Here is a 26,283-nt window from a genome sequence, read left to right as displayed (position 1 = left end):
ACCAAGGCATTCAGCTGGCAGTGTGGCACCAGAATTAAGCCCAGAGCGGTCTCTGTCCTCAGCGCTCTCCTTCCTCTGCACTGCGCTGCCTTTAGGTGGGTCGTCCTGCCCGTTTGAGAAGGGGCTCCCACTGCATTCTGGAGGAACTGGGAAAGGGAGGTGTGCTTCCCTGAGGCCAGTGTGGTAGTGGCAGAAGAATTCAGCAAAATATACTCCAAGAAAAAGTAAAACTCAGAGACTATGGTTGAATCTCCATCCTCAATAGGGGCTTTTCTTCCTTGGCCAAACTTGGAGTTTTGAGACTAGATTTCACCAAGTAAGGGAGCTTTAAAAAAACTGAAAACAACAGATTGTCAGGCAACTGGTTCCTTCAATAAAATCAGGCTGTGTGTGTGTGTGTGTGTGTGTGTGTGTGTGTGTGACCTGCGCGCACTCGCGTGTATGTATAAACACACGCATGTTCATGAGGAGAGGTAGAGTTATGTTAGTGGAATTAGGAGTGCAATATTCTACCAATTACAGATTCTTTGGGAACCAAAACCCTTCATTTGAAGTACAAATATCTTTTGGCAGAAATAAAAAACAAGATAATGTAAAAATTACTTGGAATTAATCACTTAAGTACCAAGTTTGACTTGGGAGCATACTGAAACTTTTGTAACAAGAATAGGTGGAATATGGGTAGAGACCTATAAGTGGACAATAAGTCCAGAAAAGGGGATGCAAGGAACTGAAAATAAATGTGTACCCGCCTGCTTAGCAGCTCTAAAGATTGGGGGGCTGGCTTCATGGACTTCATGGTGTCATAGTTCCCAGGTTGCCTGCCCCCGGAGGCTGCTGTGAGCCTGCCAGTGAGGGCTCAGGGCGCCTCTAGGGATACCCGGCGCATGCTAGGTCTTCATAAATGTTCTTTTAACAAAATTTGTTTTCAAAGCAAAGGAATGGGACTAGAAAAATATACAGATCACAGACTGGGAAAGTTTATAAAACAATTTCTTTTAAAACTCATTCTGCTTAAAAATCTCCAGAGAGGGGGAATCTACAGCCTGTGCCAATCTCGGGCAGCTCTAAATGTGAACAACTCCCCCGTATAGAACCTAATCTACGTCCCTGTCCCTGCAGCAATGCATGACGCCCTATTCAGAACAAATCCAATTCCTCTTCACACTCAACCTTTTAAATATTTTAAGAGTTTATAACCTGTGCCCTCCAAATACAGGGCTGGGCAAAAGTAGGTTTACAGTTGTTCATATGTAAAATAATACAATAATTAATAAATAATAATACAGTAATAACCTCTGTGTTTCACATACTCACAGCTGTAAACCTACTTTTACCCCACTCTGTACTGCCTCATTAGGTAACAGCAAGAGCTATAAAATGGCTCCTACTGCTTGATCCAGTAATTCCACTCGCTAAACTAGGCTAAATGGAAGTAACTCAAAGTGAGGAGGGATGAATTTATGCAAATCTGCTTACACTTTTCTTTGTGTAACAGAGAGAACTTAGAAATAATACAAATTCCAAACAGGCTCATAGATAGAGAACAGACTGATGGTTGCCAGAGTGGAGGGGAGTTGGGGGACAGGGTAAAAAAAGTGAAGGGATTAAGAAGTACAAATTGATACTCACAAAATGACCCCAGGGATGTAAAGTACAGCATAGGGAATATAGTCAATAATATTGTAATAACTATATATTGTACTGGAATTACCGGGGGGACCATTTTGTAAAGTATACGATCGTCTAACCACTATGCTGTACATCTGAAACTAACACAAAATAATATTGTATGTAAACTGCAATTAAAAAATTAAATTAAAAAGTAAATAATACAAATTCCTCAAAATTAAGTGTGACTAAAAAAATGATGGGGGAACTATTTGATGTTTTAACAGCAGCATCAAATTATCACTTTAACTCTTCAGTTAAAATTATCCTGATGCATGGGAATATGGATGGGCAGTGCCACATGAAGAAAACAGAACATAAAACTATGTTTTCATTGTGTTACAACTCTATAAAAGGGTTTCTGGGTTTATACACCAATAAAGTCCGTCAGTGAATGTGGAGGCTTTCCAGAACTCTCTCTCCAAACCTTGCTTCCTCCAGACGCTCCCAGCCCAGTGAACTACATCCAACCCAGAAGCTGTTCCACATTTGCTTTTAATTCCCCCCTATGCACCTCTCACTTGCAAATATCAACCAACAGACAAAAAAGAACTTGTGAGGGCTAAAGAAAGGAAGCTGAGCAGCAGACCCTGAGCCTCAGCCTCCTCACTCCCTCCCAGTTTTCACTTCTCACTTGTTCTGCCACCATTCTTGGTCTGTGGGGCTTTCAGCGCCCCTTACAGTCTTTAAAGCTGGAGGGGCGATACCTTTCAGGACCAGGCCAGACACTATCTAGGGTATAGCGTGACAAAGTACACAAGGTCCCTCAGTTCATAGAGTTTATTTTAAAATATGTAGTGGTGAAGGTGGGCTTATTATGAGATAGGAAACAAACAAATAAATACATAATCAAATAGAGGTAAATGCTATGAAGAAAACAAACCAAAATGCCATTATTAAGAGGTACAATAGGAACACTAAAGCAGGTGGCCAGGGAAGACATTTAACAGTGTAACACTTTAGTTAAGACTGAAGCATGAGAGCCAACCACTGGAACTGTGAAAAGCCTCCAGGCAGAAGGAAAAGAGAGCAAAAAGGCCCCAAATTAGGAATAAGCAAGGCATATTTGAAGAACTGAAAGGCCACTCTGGCTGGAGGGTCACTAGCAGCTGTCCACTCAGGGTAAGAGATGAGGCTGGAGAAAAAGGCAGAAAAGGAATCATGATGCAAATGGGAAGCCATTGGAAGGGGGTGATGTGATCTGATTGAGGTTTTTGGAAGATCACTCTGGTGAGGGTGCAACAAATGGCTTATCAGGAGATAAGAGTGGAGTGTGTAGAACATTGTGGAAACTAATGTGCTAGCACAGTCAAGATGTTGGTGGTGTGGATTTTGCGACATCTAGTTCAGAGAAGTTGTAAATTTTTAAAGGAATGTTACTTTTAAAGTAAAACCAAAACTGAGGGAAAATTAAACAAAAAATAGAATTAAAATATATATACTACAGATTTCTTATCCTAAGATAACTAAGGTTTGGCCCCCAGTTTCCTTGGAAGGCACAGGTAACAAGATGTTCTCCCAAGCCTACTTTTCTGTCCCTAAAATTCCCCTTTGTGGTCCTTCATTAATTTTCTCTTACTTTCAGGCATGGAACTAAAGCAGAGCCCAAGCTACTGCTACTCTTCAAGTGGACAAATAGTGAGCAGCCCAAAGTCCCAGCCCTATGTACAATGGTAGTTACATCTCTCGGTGTGCATAAACCAGATAATAAACATTATAGACACAAATGTTTCTACTCTCATGTTAACACTCCTTCCCCGTAAGAACCATATTGGAAATTTCTTGGGGATTATTTTAACTACAACACTCTAGAACAAGTCTAAAGAAAAAATAATTTTTGTTCTCTGATTTACAGGGACATATCTATCATTTTTAAAAATGCTTTCAAGACTGGCTACTACAAAAATAAAGTTAACACTTTTTAACAGGATGGCTAGATGGTGGCAGAGGTGGTGTAGTGTTTAAAGTACTTCTTTTATGAACTTGGACAGCTAAAATGAAACTCTGTAACTTAGTAGGTGAGAGTGAAGGTTCTGGAGTCAGGCTGCTTGGGTTCAAATCCTGGTTTCTCCACCTACTGGATAACTTACAGTAAATTATTTAACTTCGATAAGCCAGAATTTCATCTTTAAAATGAGAGTTTGGTAAGCCCCAAAGAATCTGAAATTGATAAAATATGGCGAGAACTGTTTGTGAATGCAGGAGAGGGCTTATAAACCTGGTCTATTTCCTGCCTCCAGTTGCTCCATTATATCTTTCCCTTTCACATCTCCCAAAAACATATACATCAACACATACTCCATTGTACACACAAACGAGTACCACACACCTACCTATACACTTATAGGTAAGAACATGTATTTTTGGAGAAAGTGGTATTTAACCACTATAAGCATAGTATATGTCACTTTACTTTGTTTTTAGTATGTATGTATGTATGTATGTATGTATTTATTTATTTATTTGAAAGAGAGGAAGGGAGTGGGGGAGAGAGAAAAACATCAATCAGCTGCCTCCCAAACACCCCCTACAGGGGATGGAGGCTGCAACCCCACTGGGGAATCGAACCTGTGACTTCCCTGTGCACCAGGAAGACTGAGCCACACCGGTCATATAGTATATGTCACTTAATAAAATAAACCTTTCTAATTTAGTAAAGATTAAAACAATTTCTGGGAAGGAGTAACTGGATCCCAGATCCTGCATTCAAATTTCCTCATGCTACAAGCTCAAAACATTTTCAAGGGCTCTTCTTTTTCCATGGGGGGAAAAAAACAATCCACTCCATTTTCCAGAAGTTCAACCAGCTTAATTTATGTCCCACTTTCTAATTGTGGGAACCTTAGGCTCTACCAACTGTTTTCCAACTTGCTCGAGTATAAGGAATTTCAGACCAGGTAAGGAAAGGTTCAGGCTGCCTCAACACTGAGAATGGGTGAGTTGGATTTGAAACAAGTGAACAAGATTCATAATACAGCTGACTCTTGAGCAACACAAGTTTGGATTGTACATATCCACTAGTACTTGGATTTCTTTCCATAACTACTTGTACTGTTTTCCTTCCATGGTTGGGAGTCTAAGGACTCGGAAAACCAACTGCATTGTTCTGCCACTTTATATAGGGAACTTGAGCATCCATGGATTGTGGTACTGGTGAGGGTTCCTAGAACCAATCCCCCTCTAATACTGAGAAACAACTTAAGTTTTGAGGGAATCAAAAGTTGTACGTCGATTTTCAAATGCACCAGCATTCAGGTCAACTGCTATATCTAAGAAAGTTTCCTAAGTACTGGCCTCTGTAACCAGCTACTGGGCAGCATTTACCCAGTGGACACCAGGGGGTAGCAAAATCACACTCTCCCAGTTCCCAGGCACTAATCCTAAAGCAGCTGGAGAGTCTTCCTGACTCAAGGCCCCATAACCTATTGACAGAAAGGAGCTCCAACTCCCTGCTTCTAACTGTGCTGGAAAAGATGACCACTAGGATTTACTGTCCTAGATTAATCTTTTGCTGCTATGGAGCAGAAGGATCTTGCCTACAAAAAAAAAAATATATATATATATGCATTTTCTCTCTCCTCTCTTCTAGACCCAGTGGAGTGGAGAAAGGGTGGAGTTTAACTTTCTGAGGAGGTGAGAGAAGAGCCATCACATCTACAGGACGTCTTACTCTCCTGATGTTCTAACGACTGTCCAGAAGCTCTGGCCTCCTGGCTTCGTAGGAGCTGCATCCCCTGGCAAGACACTTTCCAAACTTCACCCCTTAGTTTCAGTGGCACATGCCTTCAAGCCCCCCTCTAGGAACTATTTGGCTTTCTGATCTCCTCTCAAATGCCCACCCTTTGGAAGCTCCCCCCACCCCACCCACCCCCTCCCCCACCCCACCCACCCCCTCCCCCACCCCACCCACCCCCTCCCCCACCCGGCCTGGCCTTGCAGGGCTTCCGGTGCCCTCTCAGCGGAGGGACAAGACCCCTCCCTGCTATGCCTACACCTCCCCTAAGCCTCCTGGGGGACCCTCGCTGGGCCTTCATTTCCCATCCGGACGCGAGGATGGATGGGCGAGGCTAGAATTTTCTTAGCCTACCCCTCTGTGCCTGCTGTGTCAGAGGGCCATCCCCAACGCCGTGAGCCCAGTGACTCCGCGAGACTGTCACCGCCCCGCAAGAAGGAAGGGTCTGATACCCACTATCAAATGATCGGGTCCGATTGGGGTTTGGGTGCCTTTCCTCCGCGAGCGCAAATGGGAGCCATAGGAGGTGCGGAGGGGACAGGACAGCGACCGAGGAACTCAGGAAACGCTCGCGGCCGCGCACACCCCTACACGGGCACCCAGAGCCCGGGACCCTGCCCCCTTCAGCCACGGTGCCCACCCCAAGCCTTCACAGCCCCCCACAACCCCGCCCTCCCCAGGCCGAACAGAGGAGCCCATTGTGGGAGCCAGAATGTTCGAGGACTGAGGAGAAGAGAGGGGAAAGAGGAGGGCGGCGAGCCCCTGAGGGGCGGAATCCCGTGATTGCCCTGCCCTGCGCTCCGCCCGGGGCTGGCAGGGGCCTGGGGCGGGGGGGGGGGGGTCTCTTCTGAGCCCCAGGCTGTGCCCACGTCGGGCAGCCGAAGGGAGAAGAGGTTCCCAGGCGAGTTAGAGACAGGAGGCTTCCGGTCGCCAAACGACCGCAGTCCTAGGCTGGGGACCCCAGGGAATTCGGAGCCCCAGCCTCTGGATCTGCGGGACTAAACAGATCCCGCGGAGAGCGAGGCGGTGGCGGGAAAAGCAGCGCATCTTCGGCTAGGCGGGCCTCCGAGGGTCAGGGTCGCAGCCGCCTCCCCACTGGAGGGTGGGTGGGAGGAGGAAGAGGGTTGCGGGAGAGCGGGGCCGAGCGCTGCGGGAATCTGGGAAGTCGCGGAGAGGCTCCGCGCGCGAGGGGAGTCCCGGCAGGGGGAGTCCCGGCAGGGGGTCCGGCGCGGAGTCGGAGGCGGGCACTGAAAGGCGGGGCGGGGAGGGGCGGCCGTCTCGGCCCTCCCTCGCGGGGCCCCTCGGCCTGGGAGCCCGAGCGAGCCGAGCGCCGCCGCGGCCGGAGCTGTCCCCCAGCCAGACGGGGTGAGACGCGAGCGGCGGGAGCGAGGCGGCGGCGCGCCCGGCCCCGCCCGCCGGCCCTAGCGTCGGACTCGAAACCGCGCTGAGCCATGGTGAGTCCCGCAACGCAACCCCCGGGTCCCCTCCGCCGTCGCGCAGCCCGCTTTGGGCCGCCAGCCCCCAGCTTGGTGCCTCTGACGCCTGCTTGGGACTCTTGAGCGCTCCTGGGACTCTCCTCCCTCCCATCCCCCTTTCTTTTCTTTGATCTGTCTGTCTGCCCCACTGTCTGGCTCGTCCCCACCGAGTAGTGCCCTTTCTTTCTTCCCCGCCCCTTCCCCCATTCTCCCTTTGGTCTCTCCCCTAATCCACACACCTCCTTTCGCCCTCCTCCGTCCTGACCTGTGCCTTCCTTTGCAGGATCTTCCCTCCCCCTCCTGGTCCCTCCTACGGGTTGGGTGCTGCAGCGGCCCTGGAAGGGGCCCAGCCTCAGGTCATGAGAACTGACCTGCCTGGAACTACCATTTCCCATCCCAGTCCCCAGCCCGGTGAGCCGGACCCACCCATCCGGCCCTGGGGGACCGGCTACAGCTGAGGCTGGGCTAGGGCCACAGGCAGAGCCAAAGAGGGAAATTCCCGCGGAGAAGAGAGGTGGCCTCAGGATAGTGGACGGAATGGGGAGGGGGCTCTCAGTGTCAGGGGGCGTGACGCTGCTAAAGCAGACAGGGATTGGGGCGGGGGGAGGGGGCGAGCTCATGCTGCAGGGAACAGAAGCAGTGCTAGGGCATTCCCGTTGCAAAGGCGAGGGAGCATCGGTGGGAGCTCCCAGTAGAGGGTAGGGGCCCTGGCAGCAGCCACTCAAGGCCCAGGAAGCAAGAGGGCACAGTTAAGGGGAAGCCCATACCAACTGGAGTGGACATGGTCTTGCGAACTTTCACTCCAGAAGTATCCTCTGAAGAACCACTGCAGGAGTGGGCACTGCCAGGGAGAGTCCGCTGCGGGGGTGGGGTAGTGGAGACACGGCCTAAGGGCTGCTCACTGCGGCGAGTGGAGGAGGGGGAGAGGCCCTGCCAGGGGGCGCTCCCTGCGGGGAGTGGAGAAGGGGGAGGAGCACTACCAGGCTGCTCCTATACTAAAGTAAGGGCACCCCCTGGCAGCGAGGCTGGAGCGAGAAGAAAGAGGAACTGGGCCAGGGAGAGCTGACTCAGTCAGTCTCTCTGTCTCTTCTTTGGTCCCGGCCCGCTGAAGGCCTGGTCTCTGTGCTCCTGCCCGCCGCCTCCCACCCCAGACCCCTCCTCCCCTCCTGCCGGTGCCGTTTCCTGTGGCTGAGACTCTCGCTCAGCCATGAGCTCACCGCCCCTAATGGGTTGCAGCTGCCTCGCTGCACCAGCTCTAGATCCCCGCTCCAGGCCTCAGAGCGGACAGCCCACTCTGCCTAACCCCCCTCACCCGCCCGCCCATCTCCGCCCTGCCCCCCACCCACGCCCACCGCGCTGGCCGGGTCCCCGGAACACTGGGGGGTCTGTCTGCTCGCCCACACACCTAGGGGCTGGGTCTCTGTGTGACGCACTGAATGGCCCTCTGGAGTGGCTGCCCTAGCCTCTCTAGGTCGGGGCCGGCAGGCAACTCTGGCTGGAGGGACTCAAAGTAAAACGGTCTGCAGTTTTGTCTTCAGGGCGAAGGCGGGACTGGGGGGCGGGTAGGTAAGGACTAGAAAAACTGCAGTGAGCATCCCCTTGCCCAATTACAGCAAATAAATCTGGTAAAAGGAACTTCAAAGCCATCTGGAAGGAGAAAAAAGTTTGCAGAGGACTAGCCTAAGGGGCAGTTGTTTAGAGTGTGGGATGGAGAAAGATTCATTGATTCGCTTAGGAGGTGAGTTTCGAAGAAGTTAGGCTGAGTCTTGGGACTGTGGCTCCAGGTGGATATTGGCAGAGCGGTCCTGCTGGAATCAGAAAAGATTTCAGCTCCAATACATACCATCAATGCCTGCTCCTCCCTTCCCCACATGTTCCTTTTGTGACTTTTTCCTGTTACAACTGTCCCCACCCAGTTCTTTGTAACCCAATCCCACATGCTCTGGAATGGGTGATTGCTTCATAGGCACTCTGGGAGAGGGGTGAGGGGGTGCTAGAAAATTTCAAGATACACAACCCGCTAGTCCTCCCTCCCATCCACCACCATCTCTAGCTTAAGATTCATGGGTGGTGGCATGTAGATGGGGGGTCTCTGCAGACTCATGGATACAGAGAACACTGACAGCTGTCAGAGGGGAAGGGGTTGGGGGCTGAGTGAGAAGATTGAAAGGATTAAGCAAAGAAAGAAAAAAAAAGATTCATGGACAACAGTATGATGATTGCCAGAGGGAAGGGGGGGAGGTAGAAGAGGGTGAAGGGGGGGATAAATGGTGATGGAAGAACACTTTACTTGGGGTGGTAAACACACAATACAATATACAGATGATGTAGAACTGTATACCTGAAATCTATATAGTTTTTATTAACCAATGTCATCCCAATAAATTCAATTTAAAATATTTTTAAATAATTTTCTTTTTAATTTTTTAAGAGTTTATTTGAGCCAAACTGAAGACATGCCTGGAAGCAAGATCTCAATAGATTGAGAAAATGCTCCCGAGAAGGGCACTTTGGCATTCCCTTTTTTACATTTAGAATCAAAAGAGAAATTGTAAGAAAGGTTACATGAAATCCATTGGTGGTAGATTAAGGAAGTGGGAGAAAGTAAAGAGGGGAGAGGGGAATCCCTGGGATTGAATAAAAATCAAAATGGAGAGATACATACTTCGCTTACATTGATGGGTTCAGGGTAGTGAACATTTAACATTACAGTAACGAGATGACATGCAGGCAACAAGATAGGCAGAGTTTTGGTGCACCTTCTCTCTCCTGAGGGTGGTGATGCCTTCAAGTTGTCTGGAAATGAAGATTACTCTGGCATCTCAAAGGTATGTTATCCTAGATGTATAGGAACAATGGACAGGGCTCTATTAAGGTAAAAAAACTTTTACTAAGGAAGCTATAGACCTGGCACTTCACTACCCACCATGACCTACCCAACTGGGAATTTATCATTATGTGTGGTTACTCTTGGTCACTGAGCTTGTCAGGTCTGCTATGTAGCCTCTTTTTCATTCACAATTAATACTTTTGCATTTTAAAAAGTTTTAAAATGGATATAGAACAATTAAATGTATATCTTAACTGTGAAAACAGTAAAAATATCACCCATCCTACAGGAAAATAAACTGAGGTATAGAAGTTAAATGGATGGCCTAAGATGTTGTATTGTTGGTCAAAATTAAACTATTTAATTTTTTTTTAAAGATGGGGTCTCTGGATGGAAGACCTTGTGAGGAGGGCTTGCAGAATGGCTGTGTGAAAGACCCCCACTCTCCATAAGTCAGTTCCCTGATGGCCCAGAAGCCGTCTCTACTCTCCCGGGAAGGGCCTATGCAATCACCCTGATTCACAAGAATCAGTGATGGCCCTGATCAGAGAGAGTCACAAATTCTCCCTGGATCTCCAAAGCCAAGGTCTCAGAGCTCTGTCATGGAGAATACTACAAGGCCTGTGCACTCTGACTGGCCCAGCTCCACTCCCATCCTGAGCTCATTCAGCCAGCATTTCCTGAGTGACCTCTCTGTGAACGCAAAGGGGCCCCAGGGTGACACAGCCAGCCCCACACCAGCACGGCTCCCAAGGAGCCATGCTTGGGTGATCTGCAGCCTGGTCTTGTCTCTCCCAGGAGCCCGAGCCAGTGGAAGACTGTGTGCAGAGCACGCTCGCCGCGCTGTATCCACCCTTCGAGGCAACAGCCCCCACACTGTTGGGCCAGGTGTTCCAGGTGGTAGAAAGGACTTACCGGGAGGATGCGCTGAGGTACACACTGGACTTCCTGGTGCCTGCCAAACATCTGCTTGCCAAGGTCCAGCAGGAAGCCTGTGTGAGTCGCTGTGCACCCATTTTTTCTCCCTTAAGATCCTCTGTCTCACTCCAGAGACTAGGCAGACTGACTAATTTTCCCCCACCCAGAGATGGCACCTCCATGATACTGATCTCCGCAGAGTCACTGCCCCTCAGATACTAACACACAGACCCTCATCTTCCTCAAAAATTAACCCCTAAGAAATATCAACTCCCTACAGATTCAATTCCAGACATTTTTTCCCTCATATCAATTTTCAAAATACTAACTCCTCCAGATGTGGCTCAACAGAGATCCTTCACTTCTATAGCTGTAAAGACCTCTTAAGAGTCTCTGACTCCTCCAAGACAATGGTATCTGTTGACCACATCTTTGTAATGACTCAGTTCTTACTCCCACACATGGAATTAGCTTCCTACCACCAGAAAACTGACCAGTCCCAAACCCTTCCTCTGCCACATGAACACCTCCTGCTCCCCTGGGGTTATAACCCACCAGGCATGAGGCCATTCCTGCCTAAGATGGTCCCATTCTAACTGCCCCCTCCTGTTGGTTTCATCAACAGAGGCCTGAGCACAACCTCCCATCTCTCTCCCCAGGCCCAGTACAGCGGTTTCCTCTTCTTCCATGAGGGCTGGCCCCTCTGCTTGCATGAGCAGGTAGTGGTACAGCTGGCAGCCCTGCCCTGGCAGCTGCTGTGTCCAGGGGACTTCTACCTGCAAGTGGTGCCCTCAGCAGCCCAAGCACCCCGCCTGGTACTTAAGTGCCTGGCCCCAGGGGGTGGGCGTGTGCAGGAGCTGCCTGTGCCAAATGAGGCTAGTCCCTACCTATTCACACCTGAGTGGCTACAAGGCATCAATAAGGACCGGCCAACAGGTCGCCTCACTACCTGCCTACTCTCTGCACCCTCTGGGATTCAGCGGCTGCCCTGGGCTGAGCTCATCTGCCCCCGATTTGTGCACAAAGGAAGCCTCATGGTAGGACATCGGCCAAGCACGCTGCCCCCAGAACTGCCCTCCGGACCCCCAGGGCTCCCCAGCCCTCCACTCCCTGAGGATGCCCTGGGCACCAGGAGTCCTGGAGATGGGCACAATGCCCCTGCTGAAGGACCTGAGGGCGAGTATGTGGAGCTGCTGGAGGTGACACTGCCCATGAGGGAGAGCCCCATAGATGCTGAGGGCTCCTCAGGCCTCTCCAGGACCCGGACAGTACCCACCCGAAAGGGCGCTGGAGGGAAGGGCCGGCACCGCAGACACCGAGCATGGATGCACCAGAAGGGCCTGGGGCCTCGGGACCAGGATGGGGCACGCCCACCCGGTGAGGGGAGTAGCAGTGGAGCTTCCCCCGGGTCTCCCCCCGGAACTGAGGCTCTCCCAGAGGCAGCAGCTTTGGAGGTACCTGAGCCCCCAGCAGAGGCTCTGGGGGAAGCCTCTGAATCTTGTCCCCTGAGGCCAGGGGAGGCTGGGGGAGGAGCAGGCCAGGGAGCTGAAGGACCACCAGGCACCCCTCGGAGAACAGGCAAAGGAAACCGGAGAAAGAAGCGAGCTGCAGGTAGAGGGGCTCTTAGCCGGGGAGGAGACAGTGTTCCTATCTCACTGAACCCTGGGGACAACGAAAAGACCAGCCAACAACAAGAAGCCCTTGTAAACCTGTCCTCACCAAATGAGCATGAGCTTCCTGGAGGCAGCCTGATTAAGGAGGAGCTTCAAGGTTTGGAGAAGCCAGAGTCTGAACTGAAAGAGGAGCTCGTACCAGAAGAGGAAAAAGAGCCGCAGCCCCCAGAAGCCTGTGGGCCTTTAGAAGAGAGGGCCAGAGAGAGAGAACAGAAGGGCCCGAGTCTGGTGTGCGTGGCAGGTGAGATGATAATGAGGCCAATGGAGCAAGGGCCAGTGTGGGTTAGGCCTCCATAAGGGGCTGGAGGAGAAACAGGGGAGCCTGGGAATGGAACAGCCATACTCTGTCTCATTTCAGGCCCATAGCTCTGTCTGTGTCTGTGCAGGACCCACAGGCCCTGAAGGGCTCCCCTCGGACTCCCCAACACCTCCCCTGGAAACTGTACAGGAAGTGAAAGGGGACAGGATCCCAGAAGAGGCACCTCCAGTCTCCATCTCTGATGACCCTGACATAGCTTGGGACTTGATGGCATCTGGATTCCTCACCCTGACTGGTCAGTGAGCATCAGTGATTGAAGGGAAAGGGGGGGGACAAAGAAAAAGAAACAGTTGAGGTGGGCTGCAGAGGGAGACAGGGTGGACGGGAGGTAGCCAAGGCCTGCCCCCAGCCAGGACAACCTGGCCATTTTGTGTCCTCAGGAGGGGTCGACCAGAGTGGGCGAGCTCTGCTGACCATTACCCCACCATCCCCTCCTGAGGAGCCCCCACCCTCCCGAGACACGCTGATCACTGCTCTTCATTACCTGCACTCACTGCTAAGGTAACGGAGGCCCATTGCTGGCACCCTGGACACTAATCTGGGTCATGAGGACTTTGACCTCCTCTCTTCTCAAGACACTGACCACCTGACATCTAGGACACCTACTTCTTCGACCTTCAGATTTTCAAGTCATTGACTTGTGATTTTACTGATCCCTAACCTCCAGGATACCTACATCAATCCTTAAAATCAACACTGCTGACTTTAAATATCCTAAGACACTACCTAGATTATCAGGACATTGACTCACTTATTCAACAGCTATTTATTGAGCACCAAGAACCTATTAGGCACCATGCTACATGCTGGCATTGAATTTATACCCTCCAGAGCATAGAATTCTTGATTTTCTAGACCCTGATCCTGTGACCCAATAGCCAAATGAATACAGACTCTTGATTGCTTAGTCACACTGCTTCTTGGACACATATCTCAGACTTTGGCCCTTGGCCCTTTGCCCTTTGCCTCCCAAACATACTAGTAACACTAAAGCCAGACCCTGTACCTCTATCCCCCCAACACACATACACACACACACACAACACACACACTGCCTCCCTGGCTCTTCTGCCCCCACAGGCCTGATCTACAGATACTGGGGCTGTCCGTCCTGCTGGACCTTCGCAAGGCACCTCCCCTGCCTCCAGCACTCATTCCTGTATTGAGTCAACTTCAGGTAACCAACCCCTTGAGACAGGTACTTCTCCTGATCCTAACTCTTCCTTAGTGGCCATCCAAGTCCACCCAGTTGCCCACAATTTAGGGTTATTCTTCCTTCAGGACTCAGGAGAGCCCCGCCTCATTCAGCGGCTGCTGCTTCTCAGTCATAATGATCCTCCGACTGAGCTCCGTGGATTTCAGGTTTGAGCCCCTCACTCCCACCCAGTGCCCCTCAGTAGTGGAGAGAGAAGAGGCTAACTGGAACCCCAGGGTGGTGCCCATGAGAGAAACCCCCTGCCTTCATATGTCTACAGGGTGCTGAGTTGTTGTCAGAGAATGATCTGAAAAGATTGGTCAAGCCAGAGGAGTTGCAGTGGAACTTGGGAGGTCACAGGGAACCCTCTTCCAGCCACTGGGTAGAGATACACCAGGTAAGCTACACTTCCTCCACCCAGGACACTGCGAACCAAGAATGACCCAGCTGAGAACATTCTAGAAGACAAGGCAGACCTGAGACACAGCCAAGGGGTTGGGAAAAAGTGGTTGCCCTCGCATTCAATTCAACAAGTATACTTATGGGTCACAAACCACGAGCAAAATATTGTGCATGTACCATGCATTGGCTACTGAGGAGATGGGATGAATATGTTAAGTAAATTCTTTTTTTTTTTTAAATTGATTTTAGAGAAAGAGGAAGGGAGAGAGAGAAACATCGATGTGAGAGAAGTACATCAATTGGTTGCCCCCAGGGATCAAACCTGCAACCCAGATATGTGCCCTGACTGGAATCAAGCTCCCAACCTTCCGGTGCACAGGACAATGCTCCAACCAATGGAGCCACGCTGGCCAGGGCTTAAAAAATTCTTTTTTTTTTTTTTTAAATATATCTTTATTGACTTCAGAGAGAGGAAGGGAGAAGAAGAGAGAGATAGAAACATCAATCATGAGAGAGTCGTCATTGATCAGCTGCCTCCTGCATGCCCCTGACCAGGGATCAAGCCCAAAACACAGGCATGTTCCCTGACAGGGAATCGAACCTTTATCTCCTGGTCAATGCTCAACCGCTGAGCCACGCCTGGCTGGCCTTAAATAAATTCTTAATATGACATTAAGCTGCATATGATTTTTTGTGGGAGATAAGTCAGAAACAACTAAAGAACATTGCAAAATAGTATCACTGGGGTTCTGAAAGAACTGAGAGTCAGTAAGTCCGGTTCTGGTTCCGTGTGACCTTGGGTAAGTTACTGTCCCCCACTTCCTGAGACAGTGCCTTTCTGTACCTGCCTCAGGATTCTCTCCCGCAAAAGACATCCATTGTGATATCATCTCTGATTCTGTGAATCTAAGTGCTGTGAGTATTCAAGAGAAGAGATGTAAACCTGATCTAAGCCAAGTATTAAAGGAGGTTTGTAACATGGTCTCTAAGTTGTGTACCTGGGACCTGGATCTAAATAGGTTGAGAGGAGGGTTTTATAGGGTGAGGACTCAGTGCAGACAGAGGAAAGGAGACTCACATTTACTAAGCTGCACAATGTGCCAGGCCCATGCTGGGTGCTTATGTAGCAGCATCTCTTTAAACCTCACAAAATCCCATATGTCTTATCTGGACTTTACAGTTGAGGAAACTGAGGTTCAGGGAGGTTTCCAGACCTGCCCAAGGTCGTACAATTAGTAAGCAACAAAGTCAGGAACTGAAGCCAGGGTTGCCTCCATAAAAGTCTCTGGAGCTGCCCCATATGCACCCTAGAGCTGAGGCTCCTTACCCTCACTCTGTCCCTGGACTCCATCCATGCGTGTGTGTGTGTGTGTTTCAGGAAGTGCAAAGGCTGTGCCATCTGTGCCGAGGTGTGCTGGGCTCTGTACGGCAAGCCATTGCGGAACTGGAGGGAGCGGACGAGCCAGAGGGAGAGGTATGAAATGAGATGGGACAACAGGGTACGGGGTGAGGACTCTCTGGTGGAGCCCCAACCATCTACTGCTCCCTGCTCCCAGGAGGCGGTAGGAATGCCTGAGCCCCTACAGAAGGTGCTGGCAGATCCCCGGCTGTCGGAGCTGCAGAGGGATGGGGGGGCCATCTTGATGAGGCTGCGCTCCACCCACAGCAGCAAGTATGAGGGACGGGTGTGCTGGGGCAGGTGGAACGGGGGGGTGGGGGGGACGCAAACTAAAGGTGGCCAATAAACCTTAGCTGCGAAAACATTGTTACTGAGCCTACTTTTCCACTTACTATCTCATAACCCTCACAAGGTCCCTACATGCTAGTTACAATTTCAAATGGGGATTTGGAGGGTGAGAAATGGTAAATGTGTTGGCCAAGGTTAGTCAGTAATTGAAAGAGTCGGGATTCAAATCCAGGCCCATGCAACAACCCGCCATGCTGCGCCACCTCTCTTGTTGGGATGAAGGATGGAATGAGGGTGGAGGGGATTGACAAGCAAGGGCGGTGGTTTATTCTGCCCTACTCCTTCCCCAGGCTGGAGGGCCCAGGCCCCGCGACACTGTACCAGGAGGTAGATGAAGCCATTCATCAGCTCGTGTGCCTGTCCAACCTGCGCGTGCAACAGCGGGAGCAGCGGCAACGCCTGCACCGACTCCAGCAGGTGACCCAGGACCCCTGGACCTCTCACTCAGTCGGGGGCCTGGCCTCCAGCACCCCACTTTCACTGATCAGTTGATAGTGTTCTCCTAACCTTGGCTGACTGGCCCTCCCTTTCTCCTCGCCTCCCCGGATGTTGGTCATGGTCAGTGTGAGATTCAACAAGAGGGAGATAGCATCACAGGACCAGCAAAGAAGAGAAGCCAGATCTCCCCCTCCCCACTGTTTATGTTTGATCAAGTATCCTTAAAGATTTCGAGAGATGCTCAGTGTCCTAGGGGGTTCTGGGAAGAGCTGGTTGATCCTGGAGTGCCTACCTCCTTAGCTTAAGAATAGTAAATGTCTGTTGATACCAGCTCTCCACCTATTCTGCCACCCATGCCCCTTCAACTCTTTATACAATGTCATCCACCAAACCTGAGGCTGGCAAAGCCCCTTGGAGAGAAAGGGCAATGGAAGCCCTAAATGCCTTGAGAACCAAGGCGTATTTGTGGGGAAGATTCAGCTATAAGGCTGGCTTCTCTCCTGTGGTTAAGAGCTCCTTATAGATTTCCCTTCAACCCTACCATGTGGGGTAGAGGAGGCTTTGAAATCTGATTGCTCCTCCCTAGTTCCAAGCATGGTGAGTGAATTCACATCACGGGCCTGCATGTGGGCAGCAGGGGAATGGGCAATTCAGGGCCAATGACAAAAGGGAGGGTGTGGGGGTAGTGGCAGGGCTGTTTCCTGGGATTTCTGCATATTGGCCCCTCCACCCCAGTATCCAAGGGGTTGTATATCTTATTGTTTGTTTGCTTGCCTGCTTGCTTGCTTATTACCTGTTTTCTCCCACTGTTTAAAAACCGTTAACACACAGGATTTGAAGTCTAATGTGCTCAGCTTGAGTTCTAGCTCTGCTAGGAGATGTTGGACAAGTCTTAAGGCTTCTCTGAGTTCCCAAGTCCTCATCTGTAGGATGGGGATGCTAATCACACTTACAGGGGTGTTAGGATGATCAGATGATTTCAGCAAAGGACTATGGAAGTGCTTATTGTTGGCCCTGTAATTAGGAACATCCAACTTATCCTCAAGCAGTCTCACCCAGCTTCCAGCCTTTCTTCAGAGGAAAAAAGTACCATCTCTTTTTGGTCAAATGTCCCAGAACCAGTGAGTCCCTAGAGCCCATAATAGGCAACTAGAGCTGCACACGCGCGCGTGCACACACACACACACACACACATGCACAAAACCACTTCCTGAGCCCTCTCCCCAAGCCTGGTCCCTGGGTACCCTGCACACCCATCACTAGGCTTGATAAAGGTGAAGTTTCTCCTGGCCCTTGTTTCGATACTCTTCCTCTCATCCTGCCTCGGGCTCACACCAGTTTTATCGATTTCATATTGAGATACATCCCTGGAACCCTAACCTGCCTGCCTCAGTGCTTCCTGCCAGCCCAGCTTCCCCTTCATCTGGTGCTTTACAAAGATCTTTCACTTTCTCACTTGGCTTTGTGGAAACTACCACCACTCACTGTTAGCACTCCCACTTTACAGCTGAGATGAAACGATTCGCCCAAGGTTCCGCTGACTGGGGTGGTGGGGTTGGAGCCAGGTCTCAGCTTTCCTTTTCCTTCCTTCTGCAAGGCCTCCTCCTCCCTCACAGCCCTGCTCTCCCACCCTATTTGCTCAGGTGCTGCAGTGGCTCTCAGGCCCAGGGGAGGAGCAGCTGGCGAGCTTCGGGGCACCCGGGGACTGCCTGTCTGCCCTGCAGGAGACAGAGCTCCGATTCCAGGCTTTCAGTGCTGAGGTTCAGGTGAGAAGGGGGAGGTGGCAGGTGAGAGGAGACATTGGGGAGGAAGGAGGAGACTGCGTGGGAAAGAGGGCCAGGCCTGAGCACAGCCTCCCTTCTCTAGGAGCGCCTGGCCCAGGCACGGGAGACTCTCTCCCTGGAAGAGGACACTGCCTCCCAGAAGGTTCTGGATATCTTTGAACAGAGGCTGGAGCAGGTTGAGAGTGGCCTCCACCGGGCCCTGCGGCTACAGCGCTTCTTCCAGCAGGTGTGTGCGCAGCCCCCTTCTTCTATGGCCACCATTATCGTTCTTCTGCCTGGAGAGGCTGATTGGGTAGTTGTTAAAAGCAGGGACTCAGGTGGCCATCTCCCTAGCTTTAACTGTTGGCTCTGCCACCTACTTGCTAAACAGCCTGGGACAAGATACCAAAGCTGAGTGTGCCAGCAGCCCTGCGAGGATTATACAAGCCATATATAAAAAGCACTTAGTGCAGAGCCTGCCACTGATAAATTCTGTGTAAGTATTGGCTATTCTTTCACCTAGGCTGCTGTTTCCATACAGCTTAGAGCGGTGTGGTCAGGCAGGGATGCTGGAATAGTGAGGGGCATGTTCTGAGAGGACTAGGAGGCTGAGGGCATTGGGAACGCATCTTGAAAGAGGCCAAGAGCTGTCATCCGGCAGCATGTGGGAGCAGTACAAGACCTCACTCCTTCCTCTCCTGATTCCCAACCTCTTTTGTCTCGTAGGCACACGAGTGGGTGGATGAAGGCTCCGCCAGGCTGGCAGGAGCAGGGCCGGGCCGGGAGGCAGTACTGGCAGCCCTGGCCCTGCGGCGAGCCCCGGAGCCCAGCGCTGGCACCTTCCAGGAGATGCGGGCTCTGGCCCTGGATCTGGGTAGCCCAGCTGCCCTGCGAGAGTGGGGCCGCTGCCGGGCCCGCTGCCAAGAGCTGGAGAGGAGGATTCAGCAGCAGCTGGGAGAGGAAGCCAGTCCACGAGGCCACCGGCGACGGCGGACAGACAGTGCCAGCAGTGGAGGGGCTCAGCAGGGTCCCCACAGCCCCGCACCCAGCCTCAGCTCCCTCCTGCTCTCCAGCAGCCCTGGGCCACTGGCAGCCCCATCCCACTGCTCCCTGGCTCCCTGTGGGGAGGACTTTGAGGAGGAGAGCCCTGAACTGGCTCCGGAAGCAGAGGGCAGACCACCGAGGACTGTGCTGATCCGAGGCCTGGAGGTCACCAGTACCGAGGTGGTAGATAGGACATGCTCACCCCGGGAACACGTGCTGCTAGGCCGGTCTGGGGGGCCAGATGGGCCCTGGGGTGTAGGCACCCCCCGGATGGAGCGCAAGCGAAGCATCAGGTGAGGGTCCAGCCCAATTGGTGCCCAAGAGGCAGGCCCAACTGCCCAGCAGGGAAAGAATATGACATTGTTGGGGGTGGTGACCCCTTCCCATGCCCGTCTCCTCTCCCACTCTTATACCTGCAGTGCACAGCAACGCCTGGTGTCTGAGCTGATTGCCTGTGAGCAGGAGTACGTGGCCACTTTGAGTGAGCCAGTGCCACCTCCTGGGTATGAGCTGACCCCTGAACTACGGGGCACCTGGGCCTCCGCCCTGAGTGTCCGGGAGAGGCTTCGCAGCTTCCATCGGACACACTTCCTGCGGGAGCTTCAGGGTTGTGCCGCCCACCCCCTGCGAATTGGGGCCTGCTTCCTTCGCCATGTAAGTGATCCTATAAAACTTCTTCTGGATCATGTTTCAGCCCCACCCACTTGAGCCCCTCCTCAGCATGTGTCCTCTCAACCCCATCCCCACCAAAATGGGTGGTCCAGGACTCGGGCCTAGTGCTATTCTGTGGGCCCCTCGGGACTTACTCAGCCTGTGTGTCCCTGTCCACAAGTGCTGCCTGGCCTTCTCTCTCCACGGGAGCCCATCATTCCCTCGTAGACGAGTGCTCCCTGGTGACCCTGCCCCTCCTTTGGACTACAATGAGGGTGTGGAGGAGGAGAGGAAGGGGCTTGTGTGCAGGATGGCTTACTTCTTCTCTGCTGGCACAGGGGGACCAGTTCAGCCTTTACGCTCAGTACGTGAAGCACCGGCATAAACTGGACAATGCTCTGGCTGCACTTGGCCCCACAACCAAGGTAACCTTCTCTCCAACCCTCATGAGAAGGGAGGGCCCAGGAAGACCTAAAACCCACCCAAGCTCAAAAATCTCTCAGGGGGAAAAAGCTTTTCTAAATGTGCCCAGATGATCTCCCAGAACCTAGGTTCTTATCTAGTCCACCTGAGGAACTGCTCAGCAAGACGCTTGGTTCCTCTGTGCCTCTTGGTTACTCTACACTGGTAAATGGGGGAAATATTCATTATACCTAATTCACAGAGTACTCTGAGGATCAAAAGACCTCACAACAAGATGTGAGAGTGACTTCAAAAGTTAAAAGCCGGAGAATGTAAGGGATTATTTGTATTCCTCCTTTACTACCCATCAAGATATAGAGGGTGACTGAATCCCCTGCATTGCTCTCTGGGAAAGGTTTTTTACCTTACCTTTGGGCATATCTGAGCTTCATCTATTCCCAAAAGCCTGGAGTACCACCCACCCTCCCCACAGAGCAGGCCCACCAGCTCTGGACCCTCCCCTAATCCCTGTCTGTCTCCTTCCCAACCTAGGGCTCCGCAGAGAGCGGTCCGCACCTGCCCAGGGCCCTGCAGCAGCCCCTGGAGCAGTTGGCTCGGTATGGGCAGCTCCTGGAGGAGCTCCTACGGGAAGCGGGGCCTGAACTGAGTTCTGAGCGCCAGGCCCTTGGGGCTGCAGTGCAGCTGCTTCGGGAACAAGAGACCCGTGGCAGAGACCTGCTGGCCGTGGAGGCAGTGCGTGGCTGCGAGGTAAGGCCAGGCTCCAGTCACTGCAGCTCACGCTGCCTAGCCCTGTGGCCTTAGCAGCACTGTGGGCCGGTGACGAGAGAACTAGACTCCAGGTCCGGGAGCCCCAAGCTATAATTTTTAATCAGCTGGATGGCTGTAGTCAAGTCACTGAACTTTTCACTGGGCTTCAGTTGCCTCATCTATAAACAAGCTATATCCTGCCCGACATCCCATGATCCTACATCTTCCTGTGCTTACCTATTCCTTTTCTAATTCTTATCTTTCTCTATCTACTCTGCACTTCTTCCTGCCTCTCAACACTCAACACATACCTTATTCTCCTTTACCTAATCTCTTTCCGGCCCTGAGGTTCAAGAACAGGTTGAAAACCTTCCTGCTCTGGGATAGACTTCTTTCCCCATCAATTCTTTGCCAATTCCCTTCCTGGGGCAAAAGGGTGCTTTGGTCCCCAACATTCAAAGGCTTCCCCATGAGAGGCTGTAAACCCTACTACGCAATGTGCCTTCCGTCTTCAGAGGTAGGCCGTTCTGCTAGGCCAGGTGTGCTGTGCACAGTGACCGTAGGTGCATTCTAGGCCAAGGGCTTCCCTGATTTCCTGCCAGAGAATTAGTCATTAGGCCCTTGCCCTATAAATCCCATTTTTACTTCCCATAAAATATACACAGAGGGCTCCAGAGCCAATAACCTTTCCTTTTCCTTTATCCAGACAGATCTGAAGGAACAAGGACAGCTCCTGCACCGGGACCCCTTCACAGTCATCTGTGGCCGAAAGAAGTGCCTTCGCCATGTCTTTCTCTTTGAGCATCTTCTCCTGTTCAGCAAGCTCAAGGGCTCTGAGGGGGGGTCAGAGACCTTTGTTTACAAGCAGGCCTTTAAGGTACAACACCTGCAGGAAGGAGGGGTAGAGAGGAATGGGGCAGGAAGTCATCCTCTTCTGGAGAACTCAGGATGTTCTGTAAATTCAGCCCAAACCCAGGTTCGGCATCTGCATCTGCAACAGGCTTTGGCCTGTAGCCAACCATCAATTAGGGTGTCAGGATGATAGAAGTCCATCTCAGTTTAGTCCTTGGGGTTTTCCTTCTCATTCATGCAGGAGACTCATGAGGCATTCCAAGCCAGAAAGGAGGACCCTCCCCATTAAGAACGCCCATGCCTTTTGAGTCAGGAATGGTCCCGGGGAGATGAGAAAGAGCACTGCATGCCTAGCTTAACATGACAGAACTGAAGCAGCTAAGAGGAGGGAGGCCTTGCTTTAGGGAAACAGCCCTGGTATCAAGATAAATACCAATAGCAACCTATGGCTATGTGGCACAATTCTAAGGGTTTCTAGATTTTGTCCCCATATACTAGTTCCAGCTTTTTTGGGGTGGGGGGAGTACAGTATAAAGGAAAAGCCTAGGTTTGGAGTAACACAGACATGGGTCTGAACCTTCCTTCTCTAATAAGCTATGATAAACCCTTGGGCAAGTTGCTTCGTATCTCTGGGCATTCCCTTCTATAAATTATGGTTGCTATGGAGACTAAATGGAGAACACTTGGCCCATGGTAGGTGTTGAGCAAACATTTACTGAACATCTACCAGATGCCAGGCTAAGTGTGATGCTTTTCCATGTGGTACCATCTAGCCAGGCCTCACTCCATGCTACCCACTCTTTTCCTCTTTCCCAGACTGCCGACATGGGGCTAACAGAAAACATCGGGGACAGCGGGCTCTGCTTTGAGCTGTGGTTTCGGCGGCGGCGGGCACGGGAAGCATACACTCTACAGGCAGCTTCACCAGAGATCAAACTCAAGTGGACAAGTTCTATCGCCCAGCTGCTGTGGAGACAGGCAGCTCATAACAAGGGTAATGGGCAGAGCTGGGGGAGAGTGTGCTTGGGGTCGAGGTTGTGGCAGGTTAGCTGGAAAGTGTGGAGACCAGTTAGGAAAACAGGGTGCAGGATGAAGAAAGAAGAATGACTTATGAGAAGATTCAAGATACAATTTGAGAGACTGCTGAGATACAGATTAGTCTAAGGTGAACCAAAAGGAAAAAGGAATCCAGCAAGTTTCAGGGAAACAAGAACAAATGGCTGGCCAAAAGAGCAAGTAAGCACTGGACTTGGGTTCCAGACTTACTTGCTGTGTGACCTGGGCTCGTTTTTTTGTTTTGGGGTTTTTGCTGGTTTTGTTTTGAATTCTCTGAACCTCATTCTACCCATCTGAAAAAAAATGGAAAGGAATATCTACATCTCAGTGTAATGGGGAGAATTAAATAAGGTGATATATATGGAAGCACTTGATAAGCTGTAAAGGTGTGTAAAAATGTGAGTTTTGCTCTTAACACCCAAGATAAAGGAAAGGACATGAGTATCAGAAGAAAAGTTGGGCAGCTGGAATGGTAACTGGGCAGGATGCAACATACATGAAAAAAGAGACAGATGTTTGAGGAGGAAGTTGAGGACCACCATCTCCATCCACGTTGTGACAGTCACCAGGAAGAGTGACAAGAGACACCCGAGAAATGAGAGGGAGGAGTAAGAGTTGGCAAGGAGCAGAGGAGTGAACCATAACAATGCTGGGGCTAGAGCAGAGAAGGGGCAAAAGGAGGTTGGTAACAGGGTCTCTGTTCCCTAGAGCTCCGAGTGCAGCAGATGGTCTCCATGGGCATTGGGAATAAACCTTTCCTGGACATCAAGGCCCTTGGGGAGCGAACGCTGAGTGCCCTGCTCACTGGAAGAGGTGAGGGCCACAGTGCTGGGGGGTGGCCCCCAAAAGTCAAGTCTTGACAGTGAGGGCACATGGGAGGCATGACAGAAAGCAAGGAAGGGCGACGAGTGGATGTCTTCCCAGAAATTGTGCAACTAACTGGGAAGCCCTCTATGAAATTGAGGGTCTTTTCAGGGAGTCAGGAGGGCTTTCCCACACCAGAACCCCACCCCCCTCACCCCCACTCTCTGCAGCCGCCCGCACTCGGGCCTCCGTGGCCGTGTCATCCTTTGAGCATGCCGGCCCCTCCCTTCCGGGCCTTTCACCGGGAGCCTGCTCCCTGCCTGCCCGCGTCGAGGAGGAGGCCTGGGATCTGGACGTCAAGCAAATTTCCCTGGGTGAGGCACCTCTCAAGGGGTGGCTCCCCCCCAACAGCTGGGTCATCATTGTGATGTTCAGGCTGCTTGCTGCTGAGCAATTCCCTTTTCTAGCCAAGTAGCCCCATTGCCATGACAACTATTTACAGCTTCCCCATTGCTAAAAGAGCCTTCCATCTGGTTGCTAGGGTACTACTACAGCAGCCTGTTGCTAAGAAGCACTTCCTCTGTACCTTTCTAGCTCTCCTTGGGTTTCTATGGAAACTGCCTCAGCTTCCTGTTGTACCCTCCTGGTTCATCTCAGCAATCCTTATAGTTTCCTGTCGCTTCTTCCCTGGTTGCTTTAATGACGCTGCTGACAATTTCCTGCCTCTTGGTAGGGGGGTTCTCTTGCAAGTGGATTGCTATGGTGACTCACAGCTTCCTGTTGCTATAGAGCTTTTTCTTCCCTGATGGAGCAGCTTGGTTGCTTAAGGTAATCTTGGAGTTCTATACCCTGTTCTCACCCTAGCTTCCCCTCCAGCCCCAGAAACACTTGACTCTTCTGGAGATGTGTCCCCAGGACCAAGAAACAGCCCCAGCCTGCAACCGCCCCACCCTGGGAGCAGCACTCCCACTCTGGCCACAGGAGGGATCTTAGGGCTATCCCGGCAGGTAAGTCCCTGCTATAGGGCTGGGAATGGGTGACCTCTTCGGCCACTTTTTGGGTGGGCTCTTTTGATTTTTCAACCATGGGGGCAGGGAGAACCAATGAGTCTGTGCTGCCAGCAAGGCTACAGACTGGATATATTGTGCAGTCTGCCTTTCTCCTCTCTCCAACCCCTGGCTGAGAGGCATTAAGGTCAGAAGTGAAAAGGAATCTTTAATAAAGAGCAGACTGCAGGAGTGGATAGAAAGGGGAGAATGCCAACAGCCTGGTTTGGTCTTGGATTAAATCTACAAATTCAGGAACTCTAGGGAGGAAAAAGGTGAATTGACAGGCCTGGGTGAGAAAGAGCGAGTGAGAGAGATGGGATGCAGGGAAGAGATATCATTTTTTCTCCTTTTAATTCACCGCAGTTTCTCTCCCCTAAGAGTCATGCCCGAGCCTTGAGTGACCCCACCACGCCTCTGTGACCTGGGTGAGTCTACCACTTCCAAAACTCCTTCCCTCCTGCATGTGCCGTCCTTCCTCCCCCCAGCTGCTTAGGAGTTAGCCTCTTCCCTCTCCCAACCCATGTCCCTCTTCTCTCCTGGCTTCTAGAGAAAATCCAGAACTTGGCTACAGCCCCTCCTCTCAGCACATTTTGGGCTGGGCTGGCAGTGGGACATAGTGAGAGACTGGAAGAGCATTGACTTCCTTCCCTCTGCTTCCTGGACAGAGAGGTCAAAGGACCAGCGCGTTTCCCTGCTACCACTATCTCTGTAGCTCTCCCCAACTGGGTGCCTTCCTTCAGGAACCAAAGTAGCCATACTTGCTTGCCTTCAAACCCTGGAGGTGGGTAATTATCCCTGGCCCAGTCCTTCCCCATCCTGCATACTCCCAGGGCATGGCCCCTATGTCAGGCCTCCCAGGATAGCTGGCGTTTTCCCCTTCTTCCCACCCCTGACTCTCCCTGAGAAGACTCCTCTCTGCCAGGTTAACCATAATTCCTAGTGACTCCATTCTGAGGTGTCATAAGGAAATGGAGCTATGCAAACCAATATGAGGGTGGGGTGGGAAACTGCAAACTTTATATATGTAATTAATGTTATTATAATACTATTGTTATATTAAATGTATTTACTCACACTTTGTGTCCAAAGAGCTAGAAGCAGTCCTCTGGGTTGAGGTGATACTAACTTGAACACTTCCCCTCAACCATTAACTAGAACACAGAAAATACAACCAAGGCTACAAGGTACCTGGTACTCCTTCCTGTACCAGAGCTGGGTGTGGGCTGGGCCTGAGAGAGTGCCTTCTCCACGGTGGCTCCCAGAGACTCAATGCACCCCTCGAAACTCCTCCTCTCATACCGCACCCACTCCGGGGGGCATAGCTAGTCACAGTCAAGGTGAGATTCAGCCTAGTCCAGCAGATTTCAAAATGAGATCCTCAGACCACAATGCATAAGAATCCCCTAGGCCACTTGCTAAATGCCAGTTCCTGGGCTCCCCCACCCCAGAGCTACCGAAGCCAAAGCCTGGGGTTAAAACCCACACTCTTTGGG

The 26,283-nt window shown here is 51.4% G+C and overlaps 1 protein-coding gene across 5 annotated transcripts; it reads left to right on the top strand.

The window, feature by feature from the left end:
- Positions 1-6,632: 6,632 nt before the first annotated feature.
- Positions 6,633-25,865, top strand: ARHGEF40 (Rho guanine nucleotide exchange factor 40). 5 transcript variants are annotated; one of them, XM_081142950.1, is made up of 24 exons: positions 6,633-6,858; positions 10,508-10,705; positions 11,287-12,541; positions 12,687-12,854; positions 13,000-13,120; positions 13,700-13,796; positions 13,901-13,981; positions 14,095-14,211; positions 15,595-15,690; positions 15,773-15,888; positions 16,254-16,380; positions 18,045-18,167; positions 18,268-18,411; positions 18,891-19,501; positions 19,628-19,862; positions 20,198-20,284; positions 20,814-21,029; positions 21,736-21,906; positions 22,698-22,875; positions 23,646-23,750; positions 23,972-24,115; positions 24,618-24,748; positions 25,169-25,215; positions 25,338-25,865. In XM_081142950.1, exons 1-23 carry the CDS (start codon positions 6,856-6,858, stop codon positions 25,208-25,210), a joined length of 4,566 nt encoding a protein of 1,521 aa, XP_080999076.1. In that variant the 5' UTR covers positions 6,633-6,855; the 3' UTR covers positions 25,211-25,215; positions 25,338-25,865. The 5 variants fall into 5 exon arrangements, with proteins under 5 accessions (XP_080999076.1, XP_080999075.1, XP_080999078.1 ...); XM_081142949.1 differs by having other exon boundaries at positions 25,154-25,215; XM_081142952.1 differs by lacking the exon at positions 23,972-24,115.
- Positions 25,866-26,283: the final 418 nt, after the last annotated feature.

The sequence above is a fragment of the Miniopterus schreibersii genome (assembly GCF_964146895.1).
Source record: "Miniopterus schreibersii genome assembly, chromosome: 1".
Lineage (NCBI taxonomy): Eukaryota > Metazoa > Chordata > Mammalia > Chiroptera > Miniopteridae > Miniopterus > Miniopterus schreibersii.
This window is presented reverse-complemented; position numbering and strand designations above follow the sequence as displayed.